This window comes from Anticarsia gemmatalis, chromosome 5 (assembly GCF_050436995.1).
Source record: "Anticarsia gemmatalis isolate Benzon Research Colony breed Stoneville strain chromosome 5, ilAntGemm2 primary, whole genome shotgun sequence".
NCBI lineage: Eukaryota > Metazoa > Arthropoda > Insecta > Lepidoptera > Erebidae > Anticarsia > Anticarsia gemmatalis.
In genome coordinates, this window is record NC_134749.1 from 11116237 (window position 1) to 11131931 (window position 15695).

At 34.4% G+C, this 15695-nt stretch overlaps 1 protein-coding gene across 1 annotated transcript in view; it reads right to left on the reverse strand.

Moving 5' to 3' along the window:
• Window positions 1-515: 515 nt before the first annotated feature.
• LOC142973176 (uncharacterized) overlaps window positions 516-15695 on the reverse strand; it is a 49931-nt gene continuing 34751 nt past the window's right edge. The window contains exons 2-4 of the mRNA XM_076114782.1: window positions 10976-11034; window positions 4174-4374; window positions 516-2057 (exon numbers count right to left, since the gene is read on the reverse strand). Coding sequence (XP_075970897.1) covers window positions 1866-2057; window positions 4174-4374; window positions 10976-11034 — 452 coding nt within the window. The 3' untranslated portion in view covers window positions 516-1865. The remainder of the gene's footprint in view (window positions 2058-4173; window positions 4375-10975; window positions 11035-15695) is intronic.

Here is a 15695-nt window from a genome sequence, read left to right on the forward strand (position 1 = left end):
AATTATTGGATACATTATTAATTATGTATTTCATTTATTCATTATTGTAGTATCCCATGATAGTATCTATTTCATTAATTTCACTTTTTACAAAAAAAAATTAAGTTTAAGTTTGTGTCAAATAATGATGCATACTGATACTTTTATTATTTCTTCTTTTTTATAAACGGTCTTTTCACCAAAAAATCAAGAATTTAGCCAATGTAAAGACACCGGACGAAATAAACGCAGATTATTTGAGAATTGCACCACCATTTTTTCAGAGTTGGTGTCGAACCCACGACCTCTTGACACGGAGGTGATTTTATGACAAGGACCTTAACCATTTCCCTCCCGAGTTAGACTTAATTACGTGACGGGGGAAGTGATATCTTACAATATCTAATGTTGTCTCATGTTGAAACCCGATTTCGACAATCACTTTTATTTCATATGATGATGAAAGAAATTCTCTACCCATGGGATTTTATTTCAACTATTTTCAAGGTAGTGTCAACTGATATAAATAAGGTAAGTGAATAAGGATGCATGAACACCAAAAATAAAACACCTTTATTGCATTATAATAAAATATTATTATCAGTTCGTGTTGAGTATCAAAACAACATTAAAATAATAATCCATATATACACCTATAACAACTTAATTATGTAATTAAAACTATGACAATAATTATTTACTGTACAAGTCATACATTGTACACGTGTAGATTAAAAAAAGTCCAATAAAAAAAATAAGCTGCTCTCTTGCTCACTGCCTACATTTATAAAAAAATAAAGATTTATCGTTGGGCATAGAGAAGTCCACAAAATATTTGAATTATTTATTTACAGAAGATTGAAGAAGCAACAACGTTTGTTGCCAAGGTTTTAAAATACCTTTTTCTAAAAGGATTACCACATCTAAGTACTCGTGTTGGCGAAACCATTCAAGAATTCGCAATGCGTAATTGGATATAAGAATTTCAAAAATGTTGACAAAGAAAGATTAACAATTATGAATCATATGTCATTGTAGTTCATAACGAGTAATGCCTAGTCTGTTTTGCTATGAATTATATAGCAGTAGCATTGGAATCGATCCATTTATGTGGGCCAAGGCATTCGAGAAGCCTTGCAGTTTTACACAAAGGAGTTTGTTTATACATTACTGCATGTTAGTAGGTACTAGATGCATTGCAAGACATGCACATAATTAAAAAAAGCTATTTCTTTTTTAAATAACGTGCAGGCTACTTAAACTTTCTTTACAGATTATAAATTATGTAACTCTATTGCAAATACTTTTCTACTGTATATAAAATTGAATCTAATTTATTGATATGTGAAAATATAAGTTTATATTGCTTGTTATACAATTTGAATAGGTAATAATTAATAATTATTTCATTAAGGCACTCCCACATTCATTCACATTTCCTAAAATTTAGGCTTGTTTAAAACCTATTAAATTCTACTTTTTAAGTAATTTCGAGTAACAATTTTTATGGCTACTACATAGGGCCTTCAGGCTAACAATTGGTATAAATAGGCAGTAGGATCATCTTCACTTTTGACCATAAAATTGTTTCGCGATCCAGAATGAGACCGAAGTCAACGCAAGCATTGGCACGACAAAGTTTGGTAATAAGTCAGAATATGATATACAAATTCAATGTACAATGCCTATAATTTTCAAAATATTTAACCGATTATTTTCTTGTATTTCTACATTTATTTTAAAAGCAGCTACAGTATTCAACAAATTTATAATCTGGTCCATTTCTTATTTATTACAATAACATTTCTTCATATCGAGCAACTAATCTACACTGTACACAACAATCCAAAGAGTCATTCATAAAATAGAGAATTTACTAAAATAATTTAACTCAAACAAAATAGTTTTTTCCAAAATGGTTTCTTTCCGTGGATGATAGGCAGGCCGGCTAAGATGGCGGCGTCGAAGGCGTCTTTCAATTGTTTTCTTGTCTTAGCCGATGTTTCTATGTAGACCGCGTTGATTTTAGTAGCTAAGGCTCTGGCTTCCATATCTGACACGACATGTTCGCCGCGACTCTGCAAAAAGAGAATAATATGAGTTTGCTGTAACGATATTGTCTCATTTGGTTCTTAGACTGCGATTGTTTCGAAAGATAACTTTCATCAATAAAGATGTGGATTTTTTTTAAAGAAAAGACAACTCCCGCACTAGAATTTGGAAGAATTGCTAAGAATTGCTCTTGTGTCGCGTGGACTATAACAATTAACAAACATACAAACAACGGACACAAAGTACAACCACACCTGAAACATCTTTTTGTGGATCGCACAAATATTTACCACTGCGCCACGGAGGTCGTCAAATAATAATAAATAATATCGAAAACAACTAAACTATCGCATTTTACCGAGTTTAACTTTTAACATTTATAGTTAAAATCAGAAGTCAGGATATTTACTTAAATTATATTAGAAGCCTTACACAATAACCTTTATAAAAAAAACCTCGATATTATTCATAACTAACTGACCCGGCCAACGTTGTTTGCCATAAAAATTAAATAAAAAAACATTGTCCAGCGGACAAAATTGTGATTCTAAACCATTCTCAGATCCCCTTGAACACACACAAAAAATTTCATCAAAATCGGTCCAGTCGTTTAAGAGAAGTTCAGTGACATACACACTTACAGAAGAATAATATATATAAAGATTAGATTCGCAAGTTAAATTTGCTTTTGTTGATGTATTCTCCTCTATTATATAATATGATAAACACGTTTAGTTATTACATTTTGGCTGTGTATAGAGTAAACAGCTTGGTAAACATAGTCTGGTAGATAACAGTGAGGTAACGTTCAAACAATATTATTACCGGTACCGTGATAAGGTTTCTTTTTACACTTGAAAATTACTCTGAATTCTATAGACTTGGAATTTACTTGAAAATTTCAGAAAATTCTGTAGTTTGTAGATATTTTAAATTCTAAGAATTTTAAATAACTACAAACTACAGAATTTTCTGGAGACAGAATGGGCCAAAGGAAAATATTGCGATACAATACTTTCTGAATATCAAGAAAAAGAGTTTAAAGAGGAAGAATATGTTGGCTAAGAATATAAAAAATAATTCTATGTGCAGGATACAAATTAACTGTAGGTACCAAAAATTACAAACCGTTCAGTATTTTTTGTGTGAAATAGTAACAGACAATCTTTTACGTTTTATAATTTCAGTAGGTTAGGGTCTGTCTCTCAAGTCTGCACGGCTGTCACAGGTCCTTATTCAAAACTAAACTTATCTTCGCATTTTTTTAACTAACTAGACCACCAATGTTTTTTATTGAAAGTAGTACCTAAGAGGAAGTTAGGTCGTATCTCGTGACCACAATGTTAAACGTATTTAACCTGCAATTTATTTAACGCTAACTCACTTTCTATTTTATGACATGACTAGACAATGAGGATAATTTTTATAATCTGTGATGAAAATGTACAGTCTGTGTTTAACACGTGTACACGTGTCAGTGTTAGCTAGAATCGACGGATATTGAAACACGTGAAACAAGTCAAGTAAAGTTTTAAAGAAGAAAACTAATTTCCTTGAAATAAGTAAAAGAGCAGTGATAGTCGAGTGGTATAGTAATAGTTGATGCCTCCCACGTAAATGGTCGCAGGTTCGAATCCTAGGCAACACACAATGACTTTTAAGTTATGTGTGTATTAGAAATAATTATCACTTGTTCCAATTGTGAAGGAAAACATCGTGATGCAACCCTTACATGTCTGACTGAGAGTACTTTTAAGAACAGTTCTTAAAGGAATGCAAAGTCCCGCAATTGCAAGTGCAAGTTCAATGTAGGGATGTCGAAGGATCCTTTTCCTTACCGATACCGATAATCGATCCCGAAATTTAGTTAAATATCAGCCTAAGACATTTTAGCTCCTTTCATAACTAAACTCTATAGCAAAAATATAGTCTAATATATAAAATTCTCGCGTCACAGTTTTCGTTGCCATACTTCTCCGAAACGGCTTGACCGATTCTCATGAAATTTGGTGAACATATTGAGTAGGCCTGAGAATCGACCAACATCTATCTTTCACACCCCTAAGTGAAACTATTTTTTTTAAAATTTAATATGGCAAAACAACGTTTGCCGGGTCAGGTAGTATTTACATAAATCTTCACCTTCAAAGTCTGCAGCACCCTGGAGTCGTGCGCCAGGTCGCTCTGCGTGCCCACCAGTATGAGCGGGGCGTGGACGTTGGCGACTGCCTTCGTCCACCGCTCGGCCACGGAGCGGAACGTCTCCGGCCTCACCACGGAGAAGCACAGCATCAGCACGTCCGTGCCTGGGTAGCACAGCTCACGGAGTTCCGACATTGAGTCCTGGAAGAATGGGAAAAAGAGTTTTATTAAAAACTAGCTGTCCCGGCGAACTATGTACCGCCTTTTTGTTGGTATCTTTATGTTATTTTGCATTTTTTTTCTGTAAGAACCATCCTCGTACTTTAAGGAATATGATAAAAAATTAACAAAATCAGTTCAGCTGCTCTCAAGAGTTGCGTTTAGCAACAGCAACGTTTTATACATACTAATATCAATAACTGTATTATTGGGTATTGCGTAGGTTATATTATTAACAGGACGCAGCAATACAGCTAGGCAAGTGGTAACATTCACCAAATAGTCATTCAGAAAGTTATTAACAAACGCTTGTTTACTACATATGTCTTCAAACCTACTACGAACGTCACGTCAAAAAGTCTTGAAACATGTAAATGAAATAGTAAACACTTGTACAAAGGGCCCAGTAAACACGTAACGGTGAGAGCGCGCCGACGGTACGCGTGCAGGGTTCAATGAACACATTCGATAACTGTACTACATCATTATTCTAAACTAATTACTTCTGATAACGCAGTGGAAACGCACCGATTTTACATACAACGCAATGTGCATATATCTACATAATCAGTTTGGAAGAACTGTACAGAGTAGATGCATCGCTACTAACTTTACTTTTTTTAATTTTTTTTAAACCATTGCTGTCCCACTGCAAGGTTCTCCCCCAAACGAGGGGGAGGGGCTAGGCCTTGAGTCTACCACGCTGGCCAAGTGCGGGTTGGGGACTTTTACATTAGTGTTAATAAAATACCTTTTCAATAATACAAGCAACCGTTTTTAATAGCGCCCAGGTTAATGAAAAAATTACGCGATTTTTTTTAAAAATCCCACTCTATCCAATGTTCACCAGTTCCCCTATACGTAACTGTAAAGATCCGATTTGCGACAAATCTAATTATTTACAAGTAAAACCTAATACAGTGTTATGTTTAACTTGCAACGTTTACCAAAACCCAACACCGAAAGATGTTAGAACAGCCTAACTGAATTTCATGAAAATTGTGAAAACTAGCGTCTAAGATACAGGCTCGGCCTAGTTTAAACCCTAGTGCCCACTTATTTAAAATTGTGTATTTCGATATGTACGACAACACCTTGTTATGTTTTGTTTTGTTTTTTTCCTAATAAACATTTTAAAAACATTTATACACAAGCAAACCTTTTTCAAAGATTAGATTTCCTTTCTTCCAAGTCACGCGAGTGGAGCCGCGGGAATCAGCCAGTATGTCCTATGTTATGTTTGTAATACGATTCTGACGCATGTAATGTTATCATGACTGCATGTTTATACATAGTTGATTAAAACTGTTTAGATTATGCTAATGTCAGTGCACTGAATATTGAATAAGATATGAGCTAAAGTTAAACCAGACAGATTGGCACTGGCGTGTTACACTGCGTTTTAATACATAAATCTTTAAGTATAAGACAAACGTTCTAATAGTCGATAGCATGTTTTTTTGTTTAAAAACTCATGAGAATGAAAATGCTCTTTTGTCACGGGATTGTAACTTTTACAAGCAAACAAACAAAGAATACAAAGGACAACCAGACCCAAAACAACTAGCTTTTGGAGATCGCGCACATTTTGTTACCCCTACTGTTCTGTTCTGTGATATGGTTAGTGGTCAACATGGTGTCAAAGTTGTTCAAGCCCGTAAGGCCTATGATATGGGTTTAGCCACATGACTGTTACCTTAGTAGACAACAACCGGGACCGGCTATTTACGTGCCCTCTGAAGCATGGAGACGCTGTGTTCAAATACCACTATGCGGTCACCTATCTATACATTGACCGCGCTATGGGTTGCTCGCAACTGGCGCAACTGGCATCTACTGCTGTCGTAGCTTTAGCAAAAAAATCGATCAAGCCAATTTTTTATACAACAGTCAATCAAATCATGAAACGCGAAAGTTAAAAAATAATTATTACCACACACATCAATCGTCTTGAAGGCAGTTGTTGCAAAGAAGTAATTATAAGAATCATAGAGTAATTAATATTATAAAACGCGGAAATGGTTGCTCTTCCGGATTCATTCTCTTACGATGCTTACGATTACGAAAGTTGATATAAACATTCCGAGCTAAGATTTACTGATATCATGTTTGTTTTTTTTAACTACAAATTTACATGATTACAAAACATAGCACACTACGATAAATTGAACAATTCCCGCCATAGATTGTATGATGATACTCTCCTAAATTTGACAATGCAAACCTAATAGGTAATTCAGTAAATTCCAGTTGCATGATTATAGCACTCTTATACAGAAAATCTGCTGAATGTTGACAAAATAACGAACAATCTGGGAAACGTTGCCAGCCTGATGAGAGACGAGTCATTGGTACCTGGAGGTAGAGGCTGGGTGTTATGCCTTCTCGAAAAAGTTTGTACAATTGTGGTGAAAGGATTAGTCAGCCTAGGATCTGCGTTAACGAACCTAGCTGCTTCCAGAGTGCGATGCGGGGAGGATCCTATCAAGCTTGATGAAGTTGCGCATAAAATACATGGCTACCTGTATGAACCTAAAAACCACGACAGTTTTACATTAAAACAATCAAACAGAAAATCATGAAACCCAAATGAATATAACTGTTTCCGCACGGACACTAACGTTCGTGACAAAGTTTATCATGTTATCTCACTGGAAGTAGTTCAATGAGAGAAATGTGTTAATGAATGGCTCTGGAGAAGCCTGACCTAAGACCTGCAGATTTGATACTGTTGTAGGTTTACGGGTCACAAAATGGCGGAGTTTCGCGCCATTTTTTTTATGAATATTGGATGTTTTTTATTATAGGTTAAAAAAAGTTTAAAGGCGTTTATTACTAGACACAATAGAAAAGTTTACCAAATATCCAAACTATTATGATATTAATGCGAAAATCTGTCTATATTACGATTTGAACCTGCTAATAAAATGTTACATGAAGATAGTTGAAGATCCAAAACCAAACTTTTGCTACGGTTTTTCCGGGAAGACAACCTTTAACGACCTAAAATACGGACGTACGCAAGCCAAGTAGCAAACGTCCCCTTATTTACGCTAATGCTAAAAATTTGTTCTGCAAGTGTTAGAGGAATCAATCTTAGAAATCATAAACTTTTATTGCTTACAAATTCTAACATCAATCAATAACGCAATAATAAAAAGCGTATTGTTTAGAGCGGCAGCGCTAACGGGTGAAAGTATTGACAGTACCTACCTACTTGAGGAATAGTTCCCGCCAAATATGGCACGTTACGTCATATCCCTTACAAATATGATGACGCCTTACAAGTCAGCCTGTGTAGAAGTTTGATTGAACATTGTACAGATGTATACTGCGGCGAGATTACGAAACTAGACGAGTAAAAAGATCGGATCATAATCGGATATTCTTAGAGAGAAGCTTTCCACTATGGCTGAACTGTTCTATACCTAGGCATATTTTATCTGGCAAATACTATTTTTATATAATAATAAACGGAAATCTGCATCATACCTAGTCATTCTTCTTTATCGATATATTCTTAATCCTATTCGATAATAGCAAATTGACGACCTCCGTGGCGCAGTGTTAAGGCGTATTCACATATGTATGTAGTTTCTCCGCGACACAAGAGCAATTATAGTGCGGGAATGGTCTTTATAAAATCTATACTAATATTATAAAGCTGAAGAGTTTGTTTCTTTGTTTGTTTGAACGCGCTAATCTCAGGAACTACCGTTCCGATTTGAAAAATTATTTCAGTGTTAGATAGACCATTAATCAAGGAAAGTTATAGGCTATATATCATCACGCTACGACCAATAGGAGCAGAGTAGCAGTGAACAATGTTAAAAAAACGGGGAAAATTATGATTATCTTAAGTGACGCAAGCGAAGTTGCGCGGGTCAGCTAGTAAAAAATAAATGTGGGTCCATTAATAGGTATCCTTCAAGTCGTAGCTTTAGATATTAAAGTATTCTGCCACAAATGTCATGGGTTTTGTAAAAAAAAGGGTAAATTGTAAATTTCAAAATGATTATCTTACGGTCTTATTTCCCGCGGGATGGTTTGAAGACCCAAACGCAGGGACATATCAAATAGTTCAAGAACTCTATCAAACTCTTTAGGGAATTATTGGTCGTAATACATTCATACATTACATTTCATTCTTAGTTTTCACTAGTACCCAAAGAGGGTTTTCTAGTTGGAGTCACGTAGTCATTTCACTTTCGCAATATACTTGTAGGTACATCACTGATGGACGTGTAAAATTAATAAAAATAAATAATTTTAGAAATGATACAACACGTTAAGTTTAAATTTAAGTATTCTTAATCTTAAATGTACTAATTATTTCTATCTTCTAACTCTCTCTGTCTCTCTCTTCCTGACCATTCGTCCCATATGGCAGTGAGGTCAGCCCTCCTTACACTCTTCACTTCGCTCTATCTTTGACGTCGTCTTCAAACAAAATTGAAAATTGTCAAACTCAAATCTCTGCCATTATCATTGTAGTAACCTACTTAAATATTTTTTCTAGTCTACGTTCTAAATTTCAACGGCTCTACTTTATTCAAAACGTAAACATAGGTAGCTCTGTGGCTTTTGTAAGATATGAAGTACCTACGTGTGAAGGTTTTTTTACATTCTATGTAAACCAAAATAAATTTCACTTTCTAAGAAAATGTATATTTGTTGATAAGTACACTTGGTATTGCAGCTGTATTAGTTTTTATGCCTTCTGATAACATTTATCATTCCGCAATTTGCACTATGATAACTGTAGCTGCATTTTCGTTTACTAAAAGGAAGTTTGATAACACAAAATCAATTAAGTTTATTATTTTATTAATAACAAGTCATTATTCTGTAAGGCTGTATGTAAAGTTTATTAGCTGCGGTCAAAAGTCGATACTTCAGAAGTATTCATAAAATGACAAACAGTTATTACAAAAGCAGCAATAATTTCACAATTTTATTGCAAACTTTCTTCACAGTCATTCTCAGAATTAGTTTCTTTATTAACTTTTACAGCACGTTCACTGACATAAATATTATAAAAATAAAAAATCTGTAGTACGCAATGTATGAAAGTCATTGTGATTTGTGATTTCTGAACGTAATTTTTTTGACACATGAATTAAATTTTGGCAGACACGGCAAGGCAATACCTTTGCACAAGGTGTAAGAAAAAAACCAGCACAGCTGTAAGCTATTAATATGGCCGCAAACGGCAGAGTAAAGTGAATAGTTCACGATCGGCAACAGGTTTTGGTCCTCGTAAAATCCGATACGGTTTTGGATCTATAATTATCTTAGACTTTAATCACGTCAGGTTCATATTTTAGTAGATAGGTACCGCAGTACAAAGTAGGTCTTCATAAAAAATAATTTACGTATTTTAACGACCTAGGCGCCATCTGAGACCTCGTTATCCAAAAAGTATCATGATTAATTACAGTTTTCGCACTGATATAAGTAATCTGATAGCTTGTAAACCGGTATGAGGTGGGAAAAATAAAATAATAAACATTATGTTTGCGCCGTTCATAAAGTTTCGTGCGAAAACGAGTCTTTTAATCAATGAATAAATAAAGTAAAGCAGGTGATCGCTACACCTGCACTATTGTCAATTCGTAGGTGTACCTATTCAATGGAGCTACTACACTTTTTTATGATTTACCGTGAACGCAGGTAGAGAAATCGTGAGAATTGCACCATAACGCATTGTTAAAAAAAATCGGACGTAGGTGACGGTTAAAGATTAGTACACGTGCTATTTTTTGATAATTCACAAATTCCCGCCTTTTGTTATGTCATGTCATGGCGCCAGGTGTTGATCGTGGGATCTGATCGACGCCATTTTCTTTTAACCGGTGCTTTATGGTTCATAGTCTATGGATTCGAGAAAATGTCAAAAAATGCAGAGCATGAGACATAAAAACTGCTATCTGATCGCTAATTGATAATTTCTCGTGAAAACGTTGATATGGGTATTGATAAAAGAAATTTATGTCGCCCCGATCGCTTTACGATAACGATATCAAAGATAACTTTGTTAGAAATTAGTTTTGTTTGACATTTTAACAGATATTTACTTGGGAACGCAAAAATTACCAACTAAGCACATATTTCATACGTTTTTGTTATAACACGACATCCATACAAAACTTTTAACCAATCCTATGTCAACCGAATGACCTGAGTTAGATCCTAGCAAATATTTTAGCTAGAATGTACCTAGATAGACTCCAAGAGCTGATAAGACTATCCTAGATACTAATATTATAATGCGAAAGTTTTTTTTTTACCAACTAGACCGATTTTATTGAAATTTGGTACAGAAATAGCTTATACCCTGGATTAACACGTAGGATTTTTTCTACCACGGGAAATCTTTTCACGCAGAAAGTTGCGGACAGAAGCTAGTATCACATAAACAATTTATCTATCTCCATAATTTGTTCCCACCTGTTTAAGTGACTGCGATAATAGTTTCTCTAGGAATATTAACTGTAGCAGCTGTGAGATAGCAACCACTTAATGTAGATATCTTTATAGTCAATGTCTTATAGTTAGATAGTGTTTAAGAGTAATATCTCACCTGCCCCGCCGTATCACAGATTTCCACGCAGATCGGCCGGTCGTCTACGTCTACCACAACTGTAAACAAGAAAATAACAATTAAAATGCATGTAAATTAAATGTATCGATAAATTCTATACCTAGTAGGTTTTTCATTGGTTCATAGGTACTTCGTTTATTCTGTGAAACAAGAGAAAGGAGCTCATTCTTAAAACAAAAAGTCCTTTCCTCGTTCCTTTTTATTTTTATCTGTGTAAAATTACTTGTTACTATTCTCTGATTATTATTAATCAATAAAAATGTTGGAAAATCACGTTAAACTTTCAATTGGATCGGTGAAAAAATCACTAAAATATTGTAATACGAACGACAATTTCTTAGAAAATATAACATTTATTTTTTATTGCCATAGAATTAATATTTTATACTTTCATACCAATATAATATCAATTCAAAGAAGTCCCTAAGTATCAAGTACTTTCGTAATAGTACGTTTCATTGTGTAACGGAGTAATATTTTAAATGTCAGTGTGAACACGCTTTATAACCGCACAAGTCGCGGTACATACTGCCAAGTTAGGTAACAAACTTGCCTCTTCTATTTCGTTAATAACAATAGAATTTTCTACTTTCCTACAGTTATTTGACGTTGGGCTTTCTAAATGATAGGTACATGTAATTGTCATATTGAAGAACGTTTATAAACCGTTGCTAATGCCTACTAAACGTTGTATCTAAAAATGTGCTGATTGACTGATAAATTTCATTGCTCCCATACTTTTTGTTTCCCTTCTTGCACTTTATTACTTTACAATTAGTAAACAAAACGTTGTTAGGCTCAACAGTAATAACTAAACTACCTAAATGCAGAAAAAAAAACATACAATCACTAGGCGCGAAACGGTGTGCGTTCTTTTTTTAAACCATGACCATAGAGTCCACAGTGACACCTGATACACGCTCCTCGGCCCGGATACGCGCGGTAAACAGTGCGCTCGCCGAACATCCTGGCTTTTGTTCACAAACCTGAATTACCGCCATTACTGTCATTTACTGACAACTGTGACCAGTTTTGTTTCCTACTAATATTTAATTTTGTTTATTGTATCATACAATAACATAGATGGTTTAATTTCTGTGCAGTACCTGTGTAACTTTGATGTGATTATACGTAATCATGTGGGTACTGCCTAGAGTCAGTTACTACTCGTACTATGAACGTTTCTGTTCAAGCAATTCTGTAATTTGATGCGACTATGCGTGTTTTTGTACAACTACTTATTCCTAGTAGCTAGATGCAATATAACATTATTTATTTATGAGTAAAATATGAATGAAATTTCGTGTTACGTATAAAAAATATCCTTGTGCCGTAACCGTAGAGTAACTACCCTGCAAAAACCACTACAATTCATTAAAGCTTTGATGTAGAGTCATATTGTACAACAACAATGTAAAAAGTCCATTAAAAATAACGTTTCCAATAAAAGGAGGTCACGAGACAGTAATAAAATAGTGAAAAAAAAAATTTGAAATCGAGAGCGTAACTGGCTGTATGTTCAAAGTCCAGTGCCTCGAGTGAGTCACCGACTCTCCGTGCTCTCTGGTCGCGTAGCCGTGACCGTGTGCCACGATCCTTGGGTACCTATTAGTTATGTCATTATTTCTACACGATTTTAATGCCAGATTAAATCGAAACGTTTTATATACGAGTAATGTAATCCTTTTTATTCGTTACAGTTAATCAGCTGTATTAGAAATCAATTTAATTGGTGTCAATATGTCTAATTGGGCACACGTTTTTCGTGTTGAAGTTACTCAACTTCAAAAGGAAAATGTTGCATTGTTTCGAAAGACAAAGTAATCGTTAAGAAAGTCAACGTGTTGAATAAAACAAGAGAATACAGCCTCCCGCTACGGTACAGAGAGATGTGAGACGGGAATGAATGACCTCGTGTCAGAACACAATAAACTGGTCTAGACAAACAAAACATTCGCCCTGGGGTTCACATTCGCATACAACATTGTACATAACTTTATACATTGAAACTTCACATTGTCAAAGTGAAATGACACTCACATTTCTACAAAATATAATTTAATTTAAGACAAGGTGATAAAGAACCTGGATTGTAATTTTTATTATTAAACTTTGTGTTCAAGTAGTTAAGAAAAATTATCTTATTTTCACAGAAAACAAATCGTCATAATTCTTGTCCTGAAGTGGTCCCGGATCTCCGTTTAAAGACTAAAATATTTATTTCAAAGCTTTTACTTTAATAAAGTACTTTTTACAAACTTATCTCTTCATACAACAGACATAAAATCACTCTTTTTCTCAAAGGGTAGTGAAAAATAAAGCCACTTGCTACAATTCCAACAAACTTTTTTTCTTCATTCATCGGACGTCACTTGGTATGGTCCCTATTTCGCTTCATTCACATTCATACATATTGTCATACATTTACTACCAGTTACAAGTACCAACTGACCTTTTTGAAGAATATATCTACGTAAGAAGATAAAACAATGATCTAATTTGCAACCTTTATTTGCCATTTGGCGGTTCATCGACCCTGTAAACCCCGTTTAGGTGGCGCCACTGCGACCTTCCAAAGACCTAGTGTGACTTGACCTATTGTAGAACAAAGACACGTTACTGATAGTATAGCCATTTGTTTATATAAAGATGTTTGACTGATTCATACGTGTTAGATATGAATAATAATTATTCAAATTTACATTAAGCTCAGTTGTTATAATCGATTATCTGATTCTCTAGAATGCATTACAGGTTTATTATCCTTGAAATTTTCTGTAGTGCCTATATTAAAGTTACCGAAAATAATTTTGATGAGATCTAATATCTATAGACCCACTCTTTTGTTATGAGAAGTTAGTAAGTACCCGATTGCAATCTCAAGGAATCAGCAACATTGACAACAAGTCTAATAATATATTTTTAACTTACTTATAAACAAAGAAAATATTTTAGTTATTCACAATCTAGCCTGTTCTCTTCCTTTCCAGGTTTAGTGAAGGTAAAACAACGTATCAACATTTGTACGGAAGTAGTTGAACAGATTTAACACTCCATAAAGTACAGTTTACAACCACCGTCCACCGGTGTACCAACATCATCCCGTAATCTTCCGCCATTTGCAATTTTATGTCAAAATTATCTGCATTCCAAATCTGTGCCGTTTGTTTTAGGAGTATTAAAATTTACATGTAGAGGATGTTTAGGATCTGAATTTCCCTTTTTCTAGATATTACACTTATATTTAGATAGGATAACCATTTTTTTTTAATTTCCCTGCACACTTGTTACATAGGTCATCAGAGAAAATTGAAACTAAACAAGTAAGAAATCCTATCTTACTCATATTATAAATGCGAAAGTTTGTGAAATCTCATATCCCGAATAAACATATAGGATAATTTTTACTCTGTGGAAATGCTTTCACGCAGAAATGCACGGGCAAAAACTAGTAAATACATATTAATACATAATAATATAACTTGATTGTACCACAAGCATTCCCATCATTTACGCGAAAGCCACCATAGAGTTTCACAATTGAATTAAAAACTTAAACTAGATTATGGCAATTTGGATCTCTGTGGTCTGTAGAACAAGTAAGTCGATGGAGCATTGCGGTTGCATTACAGCGTTGTCTATGAAAGATCGTTTAGTATCACTAGCGCTGCTAAATAGGTTTACTCGTTAGGTGACCGACATTCTGATCAATTAGATTATTTTGTAGTTACGTCACTTGAGGCTGTAGCATGAATTTATTATTACTTCTTAGTAAACCAACGTTATAGTTTGCTGTTTCAGCTCTTTTAACTGCTATTTTACGGATTAGGATATGTACATTACCCATACGTAGATACTTATTGAATCTTTATAACCAAGTCAAAAACAAAATAATTAGTATTGATGTCAGAAATTAAATGTTTTTCAATACATTCAAAAAACGATGAACCTGGTAGCATTCTGGGAGCATCGTAACGTATTTTTTGCCAATTCAACGGCTGTTGGTCCAACCGTTAACGGACATCGTACGAAATACAGTCCATACATTTACTATGATTTTATTGCAACATGTAAAGTTCACATTTTCATGTTCATCTATAAATAAAAATAAATTTAACCCATTAATGTGTTACTGCTAGGCAAGGGTCTCCTCCCGTAATAAGGAAGGATTTAGACCTTGAGTCCACCACACTTACCAAGTGCGAGTTGGGGACTTCACGTCATACTCTACTGAAATATAAAAAAAAATCGCAATAATCGCGTGGTCAGCCACATAATATAATCTATACTAACTCTAATAGCCGGACGATTTTAGTGTGCCGTTAAATTAGAACCCAACTTTACGACTTTCGGAGCTTTTTATAGTGGTCGGATTTTACGAGTGTGTGCGGTCTATGAAGGCGTGTTAAAACATTTGAACGTAGCAATTTCGACACGAAAAACGTGAATTTATATAAATATATAGATATATTTGTATCTTTGAATACCAATGAGTGGAATTAACTATCGAATTACAAGCAATAAGTCAGTATAGTACAATAAATAGGTCCGGTTAGACCTGCTTGTGTTTTAGACAAATCTATTATAATTCTTGTACGAAACTTGAATTGTATGAATCTGAATGTTTTAGGCTTTAGTCATGTTCACTTACAAATTCGTTCGTTGATAATTTCGGGTATTTTTTCTTTAATCAATTATT